The sequence below is a fragment of the Myotis yumanensis genome, unplaced genomic scaffold (genome assembly GCF_028538775.1).
Source record: "Myotis yumanensis isolate MYYU_CA2020_CCGP unplaced genomic scaffold, mMyoYum1.0.hap1 SCAF_11, whole genome shotgun sequence".
Taxonomy (NCBI): domain Eukaryota; kingdom Metazoa; phylum Chordata; class Mammalia; order Chiroptera; family Vespertilionidae; genus Myotis; species Myotis yumanensis.
In genome coordinates, this window is record NW_027223762.1 from 36556301 (window position 1) to 36577708 (window position 21408).

At 37.8% G+C, this 21408-nt stretch overlaps 1 protein-coding gene across 2 annotated transcripts in view; it reads right to left on the reverse strand.

The window, feature by feature from the left end:
• Nucleotides 1-619: 619 nt before the first annotated feature.
• Nucleotides 620-21408, reverse strand: part of PELI1 (pellino E3 ubiquitin protein ligase 1) — a 54862-nt gene continuing 34073 nt past the window's right edge. For both annotated transcript variants that reach the window (XM_070429334.1, XM_070429335.1), the window contains exons 2-7: nt 12807-12949; nt 10924-11053; nt 7520-7621; nt 4520-4717; nt 4233-4421; nt 620-3057 (exon numbers count right to left, since the gene is read on the reverse strand). In XM_070429334.1, coding sequence (XP_070285435.1) covers nt 2491-3057; nt 4233-4421; nt 4520-4717; nt 7520-7621; nt 10924-11053; nt 12807-12877 — 1257 coding nt within the window. In that variant the 5' untranslated portion in view covers nt 12878-12949 and the 3' untranslated portion in view covers nt 620-2490. The remainder of the gene's footprint in view (nt 3058-4232; nt 4422-4519; nt 4718-7519; nt 7622-10923; nt 11054-12806; nt 12950-21408) is intronic.

Sequence of the window (21408 nt, forward strand, 5' to 3'; positions counted from 1 at the left end):
AAATTAAGGAACATTTAGATATTAAGACGTTTAGGTATTAGATATTTATAAAACAGTTAAGCCATAAAGAATGTCTTTCTTGAGAGTGCACTTAGGAGACCGGAATACAACTCTTTTCCCTTGGCCAGAATACTGGCATTGCCCTAACACAAGCATGTAAGTGAAAGTGTTTCATTTGGAATTGGCAAAGTGACAGAACAAAATTTTCAAAATGCTTAAACAGAAAAATACTTGACTAATGATTTAAATTACCTGAGTTTTCAAAACATGAATTTGATGTGGCATGAACCAGATTTTTTCCAGTTGATAGAGGAATTTAGGCACTTTGTAATGAACATGAATCTTTTCTGGTCATTGAGGCACTATTTAAACAGCCTAGTATGCAACTTGCAAGGAGCCAACTCTCTTGTAGGACTTAACTTAGAGAAGGATCTCAATTCAATCATTAATAAGTAAGAGATGAGAGAGAATCAGAGATTTAAAATTATACCTCAAATGCAAACTCATCTATTTCAAGTGAGTAGTTTTGAAGTGTGCAGTAGTCTTGTCCGCAAATTATCACCTCTGATTTCCCATTCTAAGTTATGCAAAAACAAATGCACAGAGACAAATTCAAATATCTATTTTGAAAAGTATTTACTTAGTTTGAATAAATTAATTGCAAATAAAAATTAGCTACAATATATAGACTGAATAGAAATGACTAGAACAAATACAACACAGGACTTGATTTCCTTGCATTAGTCACAAAGCATGTGACAATCTAGAAAACTTCAAAATTAGTTATATTTCTTTGAAAAGGGGGTAACAGCAGTTACTGATACATCACAACTAATAAACTTATAATACAAATTTCCTGACATGCATTTCCTGAGTGAGCCCACATGATAGTTTTTAAAAACAAGTAAATTTTGACAAGTTGAAGTAAAATAAGATAGTTCATGGCTTCTAAGCATCAGGTTTTGTGTGTTTTTTTTAAAACCGAAAGAAAATTCAGAACAGCATTGTAATAGGATAAATTAAAGCTATGCTACCAAATACAAAATTTTGCTAGAGTCAATTAAGTATTATACAACTTCTCAAACTAAAGGAAAACAAATCAAAAGATTAAAATAATGATTCCGTCTAATCTAAAAGTGTATTGATTTCTACAAGTGCCACAGAGGGTTTGATGTAGTGCAACTGTCTGTACTTTCCTTGTGGTGCATTAAAAAAAAAGGGGGAGGGGAGGAGGGATTGGAGGAGAAGAAACTTTTTCCTGTTTCTGAAAGCAAATGAATTTATTGGAATTAGAGACTAAATAGACCATGCAAATATGTCCCTCCACTCTGCTGTCAATGGTGCTCCTCTGCCAACCAAACACTTCCTTAACACTGGCAACTTTCCTTAGGATTCAAGCCAGAAGCTAAGGCTGATCTGTGAGGTTAAAAAGGGGGGGCGCACTATTATTATTCAACCGTTTATATCTCTCTAGATTTCTTAATGTCTGGATAAGGCCCAAAATAGAATAATTAATTACTTAAGCATTTCTTTTTCTAAAAGCAAATCAAGTCACTCTCCTTTCTTGTTAATGTATGCTTTTTCTCATGAGAATGATTTTTTTTTCTAGAAACAGTGAACAGATGAACCACAGTTTATATCTAAAAAATAAACTTGCCAAATGTTGCTGATACTAAAAACAGATTAGTTATCACGGGAGAAAAATAGATAATCTAGATAAATTGCATATTCAAAAGGAGCATATAAAATGTTTCTTAGCATTAAGTTTTGTTATAGTACTACACTTGAGAGAAACTTTAAGGAAAAAAGCTCTTTTCCTGATCATCTTCAATGTGGTTAAAAACAAACACCTTTTACACAATGGTAATTAATATAAATTTCATTTTACAAAGTATTCTAATTTACCAAAGTCCATATTTAGACAGGGGGTGGGGAGAGGCTCTTTTGCCCATCTTCCTAACTTTGCAAATCCTTGAGCTATGCTCACTAACCTACCATTCACACCAAGAGTGTGACACCATCATTTACCATGCTACTCTATCAAGAACATTCTAAGATATTTTCTATAATAAAGATAAATAGAAAAAAAGTTAATATACATGTTGCTGTAATTTACAATGTTTGCAATAAACTGTAAACTAACATAGTTTGAACCAACAGTACCCTCAGTTATACAAAACAATTTTCAACACTGAGGATGGGTGATTCAAAAACACTAAAATGAAGGCATCATATTAGACCGTCTTTTTCTCCTCAAAATAGATTTTAAAAACTCAGAATTCAGAAGTCAGGTACTTTTGAAAATTCCTTTGCTTGAGTTTCCCAGATTTTTGCTCAAAAATTGCTACAATTTATTATAAATGTTTAAAAAAATTCTTCATCTTAATGCAAATGACCAGATCAGAGAAACCGTGACTTGGACAACAAGTTGAAAAACCCAACTCACTTAGCTTATCAATGTATAATGCAGTCCTGGAGGACAACTGTCTGTTAGTCTAGAGGTCCTTGGAAAATAAGTCTGATGTAGCCTTGTTCACCAGCCAACTGATGTGCACAAAAGGGACAGGCTGCGTGAAAGGTATGAGTACCATGAGGAAGTGGGATCTGGGACCAATAGGCAGTTGTCTTTTCTGAACACACATGCCCACATGGGCTAAACGCGTGGGTTGGAGGGCCGGCGTCCACATAAAATCCAGCTTCACATCCAAGCCACAGAGGGACATAGGGACCAACAGACCTACACATAGGACATTCCCGATCTTTTCCATCACGTTCTTCTTTGTTTCCCCAGTTATGATAGCCATGCACATGGCCACAGTTTAGATAGACCCATGGTTGTTTCTCATCAACAACATCTTTCCTCTTCATACTAGGAAATGCTAGTGTGTTGAACCCTACAGGGCATTGAGGTCGTGCTGCATTGATTTCCTGTCTTAAAGCTTCTAAATGCTTCACTGTTGGAGTGTGGGAAAGGCCTTCTGCAGTACGCCACAGCAATGTTGCACCACAAAGGTCAATTAATGAGCCATCTTGTAACTGATTGGTTTCAATTTCCACCTAGAGGAAACAAGAATTAAAAAAAAAAATTCACCATTGTGCTTTAGATATCTGCATAAGAGTGTTGGTCTTACATGTATTTCTTTTCAGCCTTAAAAAAGATAATTTATGATTAAAACAAAAGGGATAGGCTGCATGAACAGTTTAAGTACCATGAAAAAGCATGGATCAATAGGCAGTTGTCTTTTCTGAACATATGTGTTCCCACAGGCTTATATTCCAAGGCTAATCAGTTGGTCAAATATATCCAATAAATATCATGGCCAAAGATAGTACAGATGTAAGTAGAAAATACAAAGTGCTGTTTAACTTAGGAAAGCTTACATCTTAAAATATCCTATATAATAAAAGGCTAATATGCAAATAGACCGACGGCCGAACAACCGGTCGCCATGACGTGCACTGACCACCAGGGGATGTGTGCGGAACATGGCAGGTGTCAGCAGCATGCAGAATGGTGGAGCAGGTGAGCGGGGGCGCCAGACCAACCAAGGTGGGGGGCCAGTCGCTGTCATTGGGGCGAGCCTCTGGTGATTACTGAAAATTCTTTGCTCCCACGTGCCACAGTCCTGCCTGGCGCTCGCACCCACTGCTGGTGCCCGGCATTGGCCCTGATTGCTTGGCCCCGTGAGTGGGTGCAAGCAGCGGCTGCCAGCCCCAATCGCCCCTGAGGGCTTCTCCACCTCCCCCTGCTCCTGAGGGGCGATTGGGGCAGCAGCCACCGCTCGCACCTGCTGATGGCACCAGCCCCAATCACACCACGCTGTCAGCGGGTGCAAACTGGGCCGGTGCTGTCAGCGTGTGCGAGGGGCTGCTGACAGACAGGGAACCGGGGGCCGCAGCAGGAGGGGCCGGGCGGAGGTGCGGAGGATGGGACAAGACCTGCCCCTGTGCCCACCACAGCCTTGAGACCCACAGTTCCTTTCAAGGTGCATGAATTCATGCACTGGGCCCCTAGTATTAACATAATATGAAAATAAACTTTTAAAGTTTCTAATTGAAATATTAAAATATTATCCTATAGTATAGTATTTAGTAGTCAGTGTATGATAATCAGACTTAGTATTATGTATCAACAAGAGATTTAAGAATTTTTGGGAATATGTAATGCGTTCAGTCCAACTCACCCTATGTATTTACTGTAGCTAAATAAGGAGCTACATCTCAGTACTTACCATTTTTCCTCTCTGCTGAGCTGATCTGGTTTCACGCAGGCTGAATACATTTCCACACACTGATATTTCTCTCCATATTCCAGGCTTGGAGTCTTCCATGAACCCGTTACGTGGATGCATAACAAGAACGCCATTAGTGGTTAAGCCATCCATCTGCCCATCTGATGTCTTCCATTTGGCAGCCTTCTCCTAGTAGGAGTAAGAAGAGTGAGAGCTTCTGCTTATTTGTAATTTGGAAATACAAGTGATTATAAAATAATGCATCATATAGGAAAAAAGCTTTTTACCCCAAGAAAGATGTTTTTTGATGAGTCAAATCCTGCAGCATAAATCCGTGCTGTAAATGGGGGATTCCGTTCACATATGATTCTACAGGCAAATCTTGATATAGTGCTTTGCACTGACTGTGTATCAGAATTACTTTGACTTCCAGGAACTGTGTCTGTTACTACAAAATCAATGGGACTTTCAGTTGACCGGCCAATCTAAGGGAAAAAGAAATGTCTATAAACCTAGTCAAAGGAACACAGTGGAAAACCCATTCAAAAAAAGACACAATAAAGTGAAATCATTACGCCTCTGAAACTTCTAAAGCCCAAACTTATACTTAACTCTGGGGGCACCTATACTCTTGAAAACTAATCTGACTTGCTCTGATATAATAGTCGCTTAGAGCGTAGAATTAAGTGAGAAGTTATGACCCAGAATATATGAAACCCTCAGGGAGTAAGGAGTTTAGGATGGCTGAGATTTCTAGATGGCTGCAGATTTTAATTTTAACCCACTTGGATGAAAATGTCTACCATGTACTACTCTACCTTCTTTAACAGAATATAGTTGACATATAAGTAAATCATTTATGATGACTCCAGTTTATGATATTACACTAAGAATACCATTTATATTCAGCTGAACTAGTGATATCTTTAGGTGCTATTAAGGTGTACAAGAACGCTGATCCTTATGTTAAGGCCTTACATAGTCTTGCTTTGCGGTCTTATATATACTTTTTTTTTGGCCTTTTCTGCCAGGTTGTCAGTTATCATTTCTTGCTGTTGGGGAAATTTGTCTCCAGCGCTATACACCCTTCCTCTATCCAGCTACTCTTATATGGGTTGAGAAATCAAATAACTAAACTTCAAAGAATACTATTTCAGAAGGTTACTGTTAAGAGCTTAAGGGATTCTCCAGGGAGCAGAGAAGGAATGTCAGTGCTTGGCCTATCTGACATTTATTTTATATGCCTAGATGTCCTTTTAATTTTTTTTCCTTGTTCTTGGCCATATTTCAGAGACAAGATTCCCAGATAAAGAGTTCTGGTGGGTAAAGTGTTAGAGAACTGAAAACAACTTCAGAGTACTAGCTAGTAAATAAATTAATTTCATTTTGAAAGATAAAAGTTGAAAAGAAAAAAGGCAATCTGTGGGATGGATGATAGAACTAAAAAGTGTCACAGAGTTTCAAAGTAAACATTTAAAATGATCAGTTCATTAATGTATTTATTATAAAGTAATATCATAAAATTGAAGAATGTGGGTACTAAAAAAAAACAAAACCTGACCCTCTACAAAGATGATGACTTTTAAAAGTCATTCTTTGCATAGTTGAGTCTCAGGAATTCCTCATATCAGCATACTTTCGGATAAAACTCTTTAGTGTTTTGTTCCTATCATCAAGTATAAGGTCTTTATTTAGTTTGGAGAATTTTAAGGGGAAATTGGTTAGTTAACAAATGTAAGACTCAATGTCCCTTTTCCTTATTTTAAAGATAATGATATCCAAAGAAAATGGTCTCAGACGTTTGAAATAGTTCCAAAAATAAAAAGGCTGTTTTAGAGCCAAAAGATGTAGACCAAGGATTGGATTAAGAATTGATATTCAGAAGCAGCATTTATTTGGGAAGAGAGATTGTTCCAGAGGAGCTGATATTTGATCTAGTCTTAGAGAAGACTTGAGACATCAAAGCAATATTGGTAATGACAGGTAAGAAGGAAGAAATCAGAAATATCTATAAAGAGAAAACCAACATGATTGTTCTCAGATACCAACATAGAATTGTGCTAAGATAAACATTAGTAATTCCTCCTCTTTCTAATTGCTACTATTAACTTCAAAAGTATAGATATTATATCTCTCCCACTCCAATTAAAAACTTCAGTAGTTCCTTACAACCTATCTGAACTTATCAGTTTATTTCTGATAATAATTAAAAACTGACTTCACAATTTGCCTCCCACCTATCAATCCAGCCTAATTTCCTGTTATTTCTGTTGACACGAAAGTGTATTCTAGCTACCAGTTACTTATTCATCAATCTTCTACCATACTGTGTATTTCTTTGTCATTTCTTTTGTCAGAATGCTTCTACTGGTTGGACTGGCAAAATCCTACTCAACTTGATTAAAAAAAAAAAAAAAAAAAGGCACTGCCATAAAGCCTTTCCTCACCCTTCTTCAACCCAATTAAAAGACTGTACTTCTTAGACTGTCAATGTAGCACCTGTATGTAATCAACTTGTTATGTCCCCTGTATTTACTTCAGAGTGTTAAGCAATGCACAGAGTTGAAGTTTGAATATCTGATGTTTTGAACAATAAAGTTCTTGTTCAGTTTAGAAGGTAAGTGGATCCTTGAATGTTTACAAAACTAGTTCCTCAAAGACTGGCTAATTTATCGGGGTAGTTTCTGATATATTTCAGGTTTTTTATGTAGAAATGTTCATATCATCCATAAGTACAATGCCTGTAGAAAGGATATCATCAGTTTACTATTATTGGGGGGAAACTCTATTCCTTTATGAAAAAGACAAAACAAAACAAAAAAGACCATAATTTATTTAAAAAGTAGTGGGGGGAAAAAAAGGTCATAAACATGTGCAGAATATTTCTTGGTTCCTTTTTTTGGGATAATAATAGCTAATAGAACTACTACATCTATATTATAGCTCAGTGTTTACTTACCACCTACCTGATATATCTTCGACCACTTTACATGTACTAAACTATTTACTAGTAAGCCTCCTAATAGTGATACGAAGGAAGTTCTATTAACCATACTTTAGGAGGAAACTGAGGCATACAGTGGCTAAGTAATGCTTACCAGGAATTATAATTTCAGAGACCATCTCTTAACTATGCTACACTAACTTCTATATATGGGGTTTAGAAAACAATATATATTTAAATAAAATACATGAAAATATGATCATCTTTAATCTGAACAGAGCAAAAGTCAATGACAATAGGCTTTAACTTTTTTTATGAAAAAAGAATTCACATATTTTAATACCTGAAACATATCAGTGTTGCTGTCATGAGTATATTCAACCACCACTGTCTGGGCCCGAGATAACGTATATGATATGCTATGCTGGTCCTTGTTGCTTATTGCCTAAGAAAGAAAAGATTAATAGCAAAACTAGTGGGCAGGTCAATCAAATCAGATTTTTTTAAAAAAGGGTAACCTATCACACATATGACATATTTCCCCCCCTCCCCCCAACAATTTAGGTTAGAGATTAATAACTCTTGTATAACCTCAGCTGTGACATAATTTCTCAGGTTGAGAAGGGTACAGAAGAATACTTCAAAGTAGTTATAGAGTAAGAATACAGTTTCATTGTATACAAGGAATAAAATTGAGTCTCCCTTGTATTTTAAATTATAATCAAAATCAAATTCCATGTAGAATCTGAAAACAGTACTCAGTACTGCTCTGATAAGAAGAAAATATAAAATCCTGCAAGACAAAAGGAATTTTATTTTTAAAGTAACTCTAAGAGTTATAATGTTAACCAATAAGGAGAATTAACTGGTTTACTTAACCATTCTGTGACTACAGGTGACAAATAATTGCCATATGCTGGGCTAGATACAGAGAGATTCATAGAATGATTAAAGATTACCAAAGGAAATGGATATAAAGCTTATAACTGTACTTCTGACTTATCCCAAATGAAAAACATTGCTAAAAAGAACTTTTCAGTTTTGTTTTCAGGCATATTCTATGTATATGAGTTGGAGATAATTTCAGAGTGGGGAAAACCCAAACAAAGGAAGTTGAAACAGGTTGAGTAAGAGGAAAAGAGATACAAAGAATGATTATACACAGAGAGGCTAAATGGAAAAAAAAAAAAGGTTTATTAATTAGAGCTCTGGCATTTTCAAATTTTACTTGGTTTCAATTTGTAGCTAATCTATAATAAACAAAGCCTTAAAATAATAGCTCTAAGATTAAATAAGATTGTGATATTTTCATATACTATACAAAGAGAATAAACAAATACCTGGGTACTAACTACCCAGCTTTATCAAAGTTTAATAATGTCATTTTTGCTTCTGATCTTTTAAAAGAAATTAAACTCTACAGATCCAATCAAGGCTGTTTGCATGTCCCTCCCCACTCCCCCTTTAAAAAAATATTTTTATTGATTTCAGAGAGGAAGGGAGAGGGAGAAAGAGATAGAAACATTAATGATTAGAGAGAATCACTGATCGGCTGCCTCCTGCATGCCCCCTAATGGGGATTGAGCTTGCAACCCGGGCAATGTGTCCTTGACTGGAATAGAACCCGGGACCCTTTAGTCTGCAGGCAGATACTCTATCCACTGAGCCAAACCAGCTATGGCTCCCTTTTTCATAGAGGTATCCAACCTCAAGAATGCAGCATAGATCATTCCCATGCATGTGGTTCTTTTTTTACTACACATTTATGTATTCATAAATATTGTGTAATTGTTTTATAGGTTTAAAAACCTACAATTACTTTAACTCGACATTAAGCAACTGGTTAATCAAACACAGAATTGCTCAGTATTTTGGAAGTTAATTCTTAATGGCTAAAGAGATTTAAAAACAGGTTTTTGTGTACTTTGAGATTGTAATCCCTGTGTACTTTTTTTTAGCGATTAAAACTACTCTTAGATTCAGAACAAGAACTATGTCAAGTTAAGGTCTCACTGGACTGGAAGGCAGGGTTTAACCATTCATCCCAGATGACTGCCAGACTAAACAGTTTTCTTCCTGTCCTCATACGGCACTCCTCCAAAATTGAAATAGTAAAGAGGTAATCTTTGATCCCTAAATTTTTTGTTGTCCAGTAAAGATGAGAAGGAGCTAACATGAAAACATGAGAAGTATGACAGTTAAAAATGCAAAGAAAGGTACAGAATAAAATATTATAGATATAGGAATTAGAAATATTTTCCCATGATAATTGCTCTTAACCAGAGGTCATATTAGCTGTGTAAGAGGCATCTGGAAATATGTAGATGCATTTTTGGGCTGTTAGATGCATTTTTGGGCTGTTACAATGATTTGAGGGCTTAAAAGTTGTCCTGCAATATGTGATACAGCCCTGCACAAAGAATAATTGGCACATCCAAAATGCCAAAGCATTCCAATGGGGAAATACTGAAAAGAAGCTCTTCTGATTGGATCAATAAGTTGTCCACTTCCACCACCTGCTTAGCTCATCCGTTCTCTTCAAAGGAGCAAAAAGAAACACCTAAAAGAAACTATCCCTTTTCTACATTCACTGGTTCTCAAATAGTAATAGAGGAGGCCTAGCCAAGGCATGAGGACTGTTTTAGACACCACAATGAATATAAAACAAAGCCAAAAATCTGACTAACTCCAAGGACTAGAGTTATGACCCAAAACAAGGCATTATATACCCATTTCTCTGTCTCTCGTTACTTAGCTTACAAAGATACACCTCAGATGGTATAATATTGGTATACATCCTGAGGATGCTTGGCTACAGATATAGATACTTCCCTAAGTCAAGGAACTCTTTAATTTTTATTCACTCATCACAGTATCAAGTTCAGTTTGTGTTATACAACTGCAAGTACAGGATTTACAGGAAATGTGGAGATCTAAAACTCCCCCTAATTGTCTATCACTCTAGGCAAAGTCTAAGTGTCCTGAAATGGTGGCCCAGGTTCTGGAGATTTTAATAATTATGGAAGTCTACTTTTTTCAACACATTACGCTAAAACCTATGAAGGTCATAAAACAATAATATAAATAAATAAAAGTAAGAGCATCCATAGAATCTTTGAGAAAAACCCTTAATTTAAAAAATTGCCTCATCCAGCCCAGCTAGTGTGGCTCAGTGGTTGAGCCATGAACCAGGAGGTCCTGGTTCAATCCCAGTTGGGGCACATGTGGGCTTGATCCCCAGTAGGGGGCATGCAGGAGGCAGCGGATTAATGATTTTCTCTCATCATTAATGTTTCGATTTCTTTCTCCCTCTCCCTTCCTCTCTAAATTTGCCTCATCTAAACATGCTTCTAATACCTGAATATACTTCTTATATACTACATTCCTTGCCAAGCCTAGGCAAGGGGCCTTTAGTAAGAGCAGGAACGTCCTACTTCTCAGGGCTGACAGCTACACAATTCTAAATATTAGATAAAGCCCCAAACCTACCCTTGCTCTGGCTTAATAGGAAAAGAGATGTTTCTTTCTAATTTCCACCTACTGATTCTCGTTTGTCATTTTAAAAAAAGTTGATGCCCTTTCATATGGCAGCCCTTCAAATATCATGTCTCCAACGTGTGTTCTCCTATCCAAACAAAAGGAAACTTCTGGTATAGAATGTGAAGGGAATGCTAGAGAATATAAACAACATGTACAAGTCTTTCAATTTCTCCAAGTTAATTCACAGTTTTTGTTTTGTTTTTTTACCTTTGCAGCCTGAGGAGTACAAGCAATATGCACAGTGCTGGGCTTCACCCCATTTGCCTTAGGTCTTTTAAATAAAGCAAATCTACTTTTCCTTCTTCCTCTATCGCCGTTTGGGAGAGACCCATTATACCTGATTAGGGGAGAAAAAAGATTAGGTGATCTCTTGTAAGAACCATACAATTCTAACAAATGTGTTACTTTGCCTTATAGGATCAATCCCCAATTATCTATTAACACAATATAAGTATCTAAAATTCTTTTTAGCAATTGCTGATCCCCAGTTGCCTGAGTAGAAAACAAAATGAGATTCCTCCTGGCCACATTCTAAGTCACATAGAACTACTGTTTGTATTATACATATAAAGCTAGAATTTGAATTGTGGTATTTGTCATTCTTTTTTTCAATATTACTTCAAGTTACCTATATTTTTCTTCAAAGAGATGATTAGTGGCATATCTGACTCCTCATGACTCATTCTATTTTTTTCTAAAGGTTAATGTTTGCATGTGCTAATCTAACCTTTAAAAGTACAATATAAATTGTTCAAAATAGAATCACCTTTAATTGTGAACTTAACACTTTAAATAGCTGAACTTTTGAAATATGGTATTTTTAGACTTGTTTGTTAAGTCTCAGCCACCTGAACATATACATACACATTCACATTATGTTGGCAAAAACCTGTCCAACTGAGATGCCTGCTAAGCAGCAGTTAAACATACTTTTGTTATTCAGACATTATGACCATTTCTCCATGATAAGATACATATATGTTCTGTAGGTAAGCAAGTGAGCAAGGACTGAACTACTAGGGAAAAAGTTCAAAACAAAACATCTGGTGTTTACTATGTAGTAGGAACTCTTCGGTTCTACCCCATACAGCACCTCACTTAATCCATCCTCATAAAAAACTCTGTGAGACTGGTATCACTCTCCACTTTTATACGTTAGGAATTAAGTTATTCCTCAGAGGAATGAAGTTCCTTAGAGACTCAAAGGAATTAAGGTATTTTCTGAAGGTCACACACGTGACACTGGCATAGCTAGAATTTGGATCCAGGTGTTTGTCATGCTTTTTTTTCATTCTTTACTGCTTCATTATGGCATAAGCAGCTTAATAATAATTTCTCTTCATTCACTTTTCCCCCCCTCCCACCTTGAAATCACGGTCAATCTGGGGGGAAATGAGGCAGGGAATAGAGACAGTTTTGAGGTTGGAGGAGAATGTGATTGTAAAATGGCCTACATTAGTGGTTGACAAGGAGGAGAAGGGAGTTCACTCAAAAACTGCCATATGTAAAAACTGTACTGACTTTTAAAAAATACATATATTTTTTATTGATTTCAGAGAAGAAGAGAGAGGGAGAGGGAGAGGGAGATAGAAACATCAATGATGAGAATCACTGATCAGCTGCCTCCTGCATGTCCCCTACTGGGGATTGAGCCTGCAACCCGGGCATATGTCCTTGACCAGAATTGAACCTGGGACCCTTCAGTCTGCAGGCTGATGCTCTATCTATCCAGCTAGGGCTGTACTGACTCTTTATAAAAAAATTATAAAGTCAGCCAAAGCAAATTTTTCTAAAACAAGGAATAGGAAAGACAAATGGAATGATTATGTGACTCTCTAGACATATTTTTCATTTCACCTTTAAGAAGCTCTGTCCTTTCTGGGGGTGAGGGTGAGGCAAAGTTTATGCAGTATTTGTACACTTATAAGTGATAGCATAAAACTGATAATTAAAAGAGTCTCCTGATTTGGTAATGTTACCCTGCAGCTTTAAGCCCTTTCTGGAAATAGGTAGGGTATAAATTCTAAAAAAATACTTTTAAAGTTACCATATATTACTCAATTTTATGTCATCAGATGGGGAAACCTTACCCTAAGACAATGAGTTCCCCATATTTTACTGGTGCTTTGGATGGATGATTTTCTTGATCAGGAGAAAACATGAGCTTGGCTGTCGTTTTTCTCAAATCTTTGTTCACTGGTCAGGAGCCTTGGGACACCTTTTGCATTATTTCCTAGAGGGGAAAAGTTTTCATTAATAATATGAACAATAAATTTCAGTTTAAATAAAGATGTTATTTTCTAGCTGACTTTGTGAGCACAGTATTATGCAAATTATCAGATAATATTCAAAGTATGAAACATTTCCCCCAATAATGATTATATTTTGATACAACTGTTTAAATGGATTAAAATGTGCATTTGGGGACTTCCACCTCCAGGAAGATAGAGTAGACATATTTTTCCCTATTATTTACACTAAGTACAACTAAAAACCCTGGACATTAAATATAAAACATAAGAAGAGCCTGGCCAGCGTGGCTCAGTGGTTGAGTGTTGACCTATGAACCAAGAGGTCATGGTTTGATTCCTGGTTAGGGCACATGCCTGGGTTGTGGGCTCAATCCCCAATAGGGGGCATGCAGGAGACAGCCAATCAATGATTCTGATCATTGATGTTTCTCTTTCTCCCTCTCCCTTCCTCTCCAAAATCAATAAAAATGTATTTAAAACAAACAAACAAACAAGCATAAGAAGATTCTGAAAAGCAGAGAGAAGGCAGACCAGCTAGGAACCGCAGGGTCCAAGGAATGACACAATGATGAGTTCCCTGGGTTTTCTTTTTGCCAAATATATCCCAGATTTGGAGCTGAAGAATCCAGCAACCTGAAATGCCAACTAGCAGATTAAAAAAAAAAAAAAGTCCCAACAAAGTCTCTCTAGTCAAAAAACAAAAACAAGAAAGGAGCAGCCTTAGCAAGACTGAAAACTTTTGACAATAGCTGCTCTACTGCAGCCAAACACCACAGAAAACTGTGGTTTTACCTCTACCCACAGCACCAATAGCTGAGTGGGAGCCTAGACTTTGACCTCATGAGGCCATAATGAGAAGGCCCAACCTCCCAACCAGTGTCAGGGAAGGCCAAGTAGGGAGCCAGGACCTTCACCCCTGAGGATTGGTAACATGCCCCCACTAACAGCCTAGCAGTGCCCTGGGAGACTACATGGGGAGCCTGGACTTCCACCCTTACCCAGCAGTAATAATAAGGATCTCCTTCCCCTGGGTGTCAATGGAGGCTGAGTAGAGAATCTCGACTTCTATGTCCACCTGGCAGTAGATACCTCTTATTCTCCTACCAAAGTAATGTCAGGAAAAATCAGTGGAAATGGGAGGTTTAGATAATAACCTGAGTCTCAGAACATAATATGAAAATGTCCAGGTTTCAATAGAAAATCACTCATTATATTAAGAACTGAAATATTTAAAACCATGCAAAATTATAAGATGACAGATATGTTAGAATTACTTGATAAAGATTTTAAACCAACCATGATAAAAATTCTTCAATAAGCAATTACAAACATGTTTGGACAAATGAAAAAAAAAAATCTCAGCAAAGAAAAGCTCCTTGGATGATCTCAACAGCAGAATGAAGGGACACAGTAAAGAATCAGAACAACAGAGAGAAAACAGACTGAAGAAACAAAACAAAAATAGCCTCATGAACCCATAGGATTACAGCAAAAGATCTAATATTTGTACCACTGGAACCCAGAAAGAGAGGAGAAAGAGTGAAGCTGAAAATGTACTAAAAAAAATAATGACTGAACAAAACCATAGATTCAAGAAGCTGCACAAACCCTATGCAGGATCAATCTGAAGAAATCCATGCCAAGACACATCATAATTAAACTTCTGAAAACCAAAGGCAAAGAAAATATTTTGAAAGCAGCCAGAGAAACTACACCTTATCTATAGGGGAAAAGCAATTAGAATGACAGGGGATTTCTCACCCAAAATTATACAAGCCAGAAGAAAGTGGCATATTGTTTTCAGGTTTTGAAAGAAAAGAACTGTCAACCCATAATCCTACAGCCAGCAAAACAAGGGGAAATCAAGACATTCTCAGATGAGGGAAGGTTGGCTGAGTGGAAATTCTACAACTAGAAGGAAAGAGAAAAGCACACTGAGACTCAGAGGAGGTGCGGAAGTAAAGTGCAGAGGTACGGAGGCGCACTCGGAAAGGGCTGGCAACTGAGGACACGGACCGGGCGGGACACAAGCTCCCGACTGTTCTGAACTCCAGTTCCGGGCCAGTCTCTGGGGAACCAGACTCATACCGGTAGAAACTGGACTGTCTGGCATTGGGCGGAACTCGAGGGCGGCATTCTCTCAGAGGTGCTTGCAGCGATTACCGGGACACTGAGACCTGGGGCCTCTTAGGGCAGGGCTGAGGATCAGCCATAGCTGTTTGCTCCGCCTTGTTGATTCCATGAGACCCCGCCCCACTAAAGCTGCTTGCAGAGGCTTTTGCATATGAATGGCCTGGCCCTTTGCAATCTAAAATTACCTAACAAACTGCAGCTGGGCCAGAACATCCAAAAGAAGGCCCAAGGCCCCACCGCAGCTTGCATTGCTTCACAGCTGGGGCTCATCTGGGCACCTCCAAACCCCAAACAAAGAAGAGGAATCTGCAGATCTCTCCATAGCTCCTGCTGAGTAGCCTCAAGCAGAGGCTAAATTAGCACCTCCTTAGAGATCCAAGTGCCAGTGTACCCAGTGGTCAGAGTGGGACCATCCAGATTACAACTTCTCAGATCCATAAGGGACACACTCAGGGGGCAGACTCAGTGAGCACCAAAGCCCCACTGAAGCAAGTCTTGCCACAGAAGGGTGTCTCCAGCACAGAAGTTCTCCCACCGTAGACACAGCTGATTCTCACAGCCAAGTGGCCTGGAGGTCAATCCCTCCCAGTGACACCTACAACAATCAAGGTTTAACTACAACAAGACTGTGCACAAAGCCCACAAAGGGGTGCACCAAGAGTGTCCCCCTCAGGTAATTGGGGAGGCTGAGCCACTGGGCCCTATAGGACACCTAGCACAGAAAGCCACTCTATCAACACAGGGAAGCATAAAAAATGCAGAGACAAAGAAACAGGTCACAAATGACAGAAATGAAGGAAAGCAAACTACTGGATATAGAGTTCAAAACCACAGTTATAAGGTTTTTCAAGAATTTTCTAGAAACCACTGATAAATTTAGTGAGACCCTCGATAAATCTAGTGAGACCCTCGAGGATATGAAAAAGGACCAACTAGAAATTAAGCATACACTGACTGAAATAAAGAATATTATACAGCAGACTAGAGGATCACAAGAATCAAATCAAAGATTTAAAATATGAAGAAGCAAAAAACACCCAACTGGAAAAGCAAAATGAAAAAAGAATCCAAAAATATAAAGATAGTTTAAGGAGCCTCTGGGACAACTTCAAGCGTACCAACATCAGAATTATAGGGGTGCCAGAAGAAGAGAGAGAGCAAGATATTGAAAACCCATTTGAAGAAATAATGACAGAAAACTTCCCCTACCTGGTGAAAGAAATAGACTTCCAAGTCCAGGAAGCGCAGAGAACCCCAAACAAAAGGAATCCAAAGAGGACCACACCAAGACACATCATAATTAAAATGCCAAGAGCAAAAGACAAAGAGAGAATCTTAAAAGCAGCAAGAGAAAAACAGTCAGTTACCTACAAGGGTGTACCCATACGATTGTCAGCTGATTTCTCAACAAAAACTATGCAGGCCAGAAGGGAGTGGCAAGAAATATTCAAAGTGATGAATAGCAAGAACCTACAACCAAGATTACTTTACCCAGCAAAACTATCATTCAGAATTGAAGGTCAGATAAAGAGCTCACAGATAAGAAAAAGCTAAAGGAGTTCATCACCACCAAACCAGCATTATATGAAATGCTGAAAGGTATTCTTTTTTTAAAAAAATATATATTTTATTGACTTTTTACAGAGAGGAAGGGAGAGGGATAGAGAGTTAGAAACATCGATGAAAGAGAAACATTGATCAGCTGCCTCCTGCACACCCCCCACTGGGGATGTGCCCGCAACCAAGGTACATGCCCTTGACCGGAATCGAACCTGAGACCCTTGAGTCCGCAGGCTGATGCTCTATCCACTGAGCCAAACCGGCTAGGGCTGAAAGGTATTCTTTAAGAAGAGGAGGAAGAAGAAAAAGGTAAAGATAAAAATTATGAACAAATACATATCTATTAACAAGTGAATCCAAAAATCAAGTGAATAAAAAAATCTGATGAACAGAATAAACTTGTGAATATAACAATCAGGGGCACAGAAAGGGAGTGGACTGACAATTCTCGGGGGAAAAGGGGTGTGTGGGGGGGCGGGAAGAGACTGGACAAAAATCGTACACCTATGGATGAGAACAGTGGGGGGGGGGTGGGTAAGGGCAGAGGGTGGGGTGGGAACCGGATGGAGGGGAGCTATGGGGGGAAAAAAAAGGAACAACTGTAATAACCTGAACAATAAAGATTTAATTTAAAAAAATAAAATAAAGCCCTGACTGGTTTGGCTCAGTGGATAGAGCATCGGCCTGTGGACTGAAGGGTGCCAGGTTCAATTCCGGTCAAGGACATGTACCTTGGTTGCGGGCACATCCCCAGTAGGGAGTGTGCAGGAAGCAGCTGAATCGATGTTTCTTTCTCATCAATGTTTCTAACTCTCTCTCTCCTTCTTCCTTCCTCTCTGTAAAAAAAAACCAATAAAAAAATAAAGGACATCCCAGCAAAAATAAAAAAATAAATAAATAGTATGAGTAAGTACACAGATATGGGAAACATTGGACAGTGGTATGTGAATGTCCATAATTGGCTGATATTAGTCTATTACATGGCTAGCAAGTATTCATGTTCTAGTTCTAGCTCTCTTTAAACAAAGCAATCTGCTTCCTCATTTCTAAAAATTAAGGGACTAAAGTAGACTGAAGACAATTTTGGAACTAGAAATATATGCAACCACATGGTCCTAAAATAAGTATTTACAAGTAATGTGCACATAGCACTATAGATTTAGTCCTATTGCCACTATAGCAAAATAAACAATTTTTACCTTAGACAAGGAATTAAGAGTAGGGCTGGCATATACCCACTAGAGCCCTTGGCCACATTAGCTAAGAAAAACAGTGTATTTCTAAGTATACTTATTCTTACTCTGATTTGGTCCTTAAAAGGCCTGATCTTGGGATCTTTTATCCGTGATATCCAAGTTTCAATCACAAGAACACACTGAAAGATGAATTCTATTTATGTATCTAAAAATTGAAAACCTATAGTAAAACACTTGAATAGTATTGGTTACAATAACCATGGTTAAAACAACCCAATTTAAATGGCATATAATCAATTTACATATAACTGGCAGTCTTACACTACGAATAAAATGTGCCTTGATAACTATTTCTCCTTGAGTCTTTTATTGCAGGTTCTAATACATGCTGATAGGTGACTGCTGTAAAGAAGTTGGAAACCCTGTATTCTCAAGAAAAATGCTCTTCACATTGGTGTAGAATCTTTAACAAAGCCCAAAAATGCTCTAGCACTCACTCTCTTTATATATTTCCTATGTTTTAAAATCTGATTAAGATATAGAATTCTCCAAAATCAATTCCTAAAGTCATGCACTTGAGGACTTGAAATGACTTTGTATATCAATCAAATTTATTCTAATGCGTCCATTACTGCCCCCAGTTGTTGGTATTCAATTAAGTTAGTTAATCAGACCCCAACTCCTATACTTAGTTAGATTCCAATGTGATCTACCATAAAGAACATGAAATAGCACCATTAATTCTAACCGAAACTAAGAAAAAATGTTAGAGAAAAATCTTCCTAAGATAAGAAGGCTGTTTTCTATATAATATCTGTTACTTTGAAGCTTTAGTTGAACCTTGAAAATTAAATATATTGCTCTATCAGCAGAAACCTTCCAAATTTAAACAAAAAAATTTTTTTAAAGAAGTATATTCTGGAATAGTGCTATTTTTTGTGTGTGGAGGAAAAACATGAAAAGTTAGCCATAATATATATATATTAATTTGAAATAGTCTCGTTAATTTGACTAATGCAACATTCTTTTTAAAAAAATACATTTTTATTGATTTCAGAGAGGAAGGGAGAGAGAGAAACATCAATGATGAGAGAGAATCATTGATTGGCTGCCTCCTGCACGCCCCACACTGGGGATTGAGCCTGCAACCCAGGCATGTGCCCTGACCAGGAATGGAACCATGACTTCCTGGTTCATAGGTCAATGCTCAACACTGGCCGGGCTGGCTAATGCAACATTCTAATCATTTGTTCTTGAAAGCCAGTGCACTACAATTATTTTCATATCAAGTTTTCCCCAAGGAAAGACTTTTTATAATATTTGTCTGTTTCACATAAAGGAAAACTGAGAAATCAATCTTTGTCCAAATTTCTCCCTCAACATAACACATTTTCTTTTATTTATATTGCACACAGCCTTTTGCTTACTACCTACTAAACACAAGCACAAAATTCCTGCCCTGAAAAAATAAAAAGCTAAACAAATATTAAACAAGGAACAAACAGACCTTATGTAGATATTTACATTCATCTTTAACACTTCTATTTTTGGTGGGCAAGTGAGTAGGCACAAAGAGGTGTTGAGAAAAAAAAAAGGTAAATATTTTAGGAAATGTTATGATGCTCTATGGTGAAAAATATAATGTGGATTGCATATATTATCTCTGATAAAAGAGATTTCCATCTATACTAGAGGTCCTTTCTGGTTGATTTCAAAAGGACAACTCAAACAGAAAGAACTGTTTTGGTATATCTGTAGTGGAGCCATTTTATGAAACCAATTTAGCTGATATAATTGAACGGAGTTAAATTTATAGTAGTTTCTTGATAAGAGTGAAAAATTAATCACCTTCTTCCTTCTTTCACAATTAGCAGGATTAATAAGCAGCAGCTTTCCATAAAAGGAGAGAAGGGATAGGAGAAACAATAGTGTCAGAAGTAGGAGTATGAGGTTATTACTTTTGCCAGTGTCTTTAGGTTTTTCAACACAGCAATGAAGAAAGTAAAGTCCACGCTCCTATTCCCATGATACAAGGCACTCCCTGGGTAAACTCCAAGCCTCCCCCTTAGGGTAGCCAAATGACATGCTAGTCAATAAGACTTTCCTACTAATTAACAGGGCTATTGTGATATTCTGTCACCTACAAGGATAACTTATTTTCATCCTGATAGAAAAGCAATTAACATCTTTCCTACCTAAGGACAGTATTTGTTCCTCTAAACTAGGGTTTCTCAACCTTGGCACTACTAATATTTCGACATTGTAAGGAGCTGGCTTGTGATTATAGGAAGTTCAGCAGTACCACTGGCCTTTACACCCTCGAGATGCTAATAGCATCTCTAGTTGTGATCATCAAAAATATCTCATATAGAACTGTACACGTGAAACCTATATAATTTTATCAACCAACTAGAGGCCCGGTGCATGGATTTGGCCTGCGGGGATCAGGCCAAAACCAGCTCTCCGACATCCCCCAAGGGGTCCTGGATTGCGAGAGGGTGCAGGCCAGGCCAAGGGACCCCACCAGGGCACAAAGCCGTGCACTGGGCCTCTAGTATGCATATAAAATCTTTGGTCAATCTCTTCCTGCCCTCCCCGCTTCCCTCTGAGATTCATCAGTCTGTTCCATGTTTCCATGCCTGCAGTTTCCACGCCTGCATTGAGCATCTGCCCCCTGGTGGTCAGTGTGCGTCATAGCTACTGGTCAGCTGGTCAAACAGTCAGCCGGTCGCTTAGGCTTTTATATATATAGATAGATGGCACCCCAACAAACTCAATTAAAAAAAAAAATAGTTTCACCTTCCCTTCATCCTGTGAGAATCACTGCTCTAAATCTCAAATTGGGGATGACAATTTGTTTTTAGGAGGGAATTTTCCCTATTTTTGGTACGATACTTGCCGCATACTAAGGTATTTAACAAATGTTTTCTTACTAACATCATCATACAGATGTCTTAAAGGGCTATTATTAACCCTGTGTTAGTAAAGGCAATGGCTTTAAATGTAGCTGCAATTTCAGTATTCCACTATAACTGATAAGAGTGGCTGGGAGAGAGAATTGGATCTATCATCATATCATGATGGTGATTAATTATTAACATTTCTATGCATTTAGATATTTTAATAATGAAACAACCTCTCTCAAGTGAAGGAAAGGGACTGGAGCTGGGGTGACTATAGCAGTAGCTATAAGGCCAGTGCTGGGTAGTCTGACGTTTAGAGAAGTGTTAACCTGTGGAGGCCAGATAAGGAAATATCTTTTTGACCTAGGGAACCCATGTCTAGAAAAATTAAAAAGGGGTGTCAATCTGAATCAATCTTGGATAGAGGTGTATAGTGTGCTTGCACAGAATGTTAATTAGCAAAATGCTTTCACATACGATTACTTTGATTCTTACAATAGCCCTGTGAATTAGTAGGAAAGTCTTTTTAACTCAATTTTCCAGATAAGGGAACAAAGTGTGTCAGTCGGAAAGGCCAGTGGCTAGTTCAAGGCCAAACAGGTAAATTCTGGCAGAGCTAGAACTAAAACCCACATATTGATTCAGCAT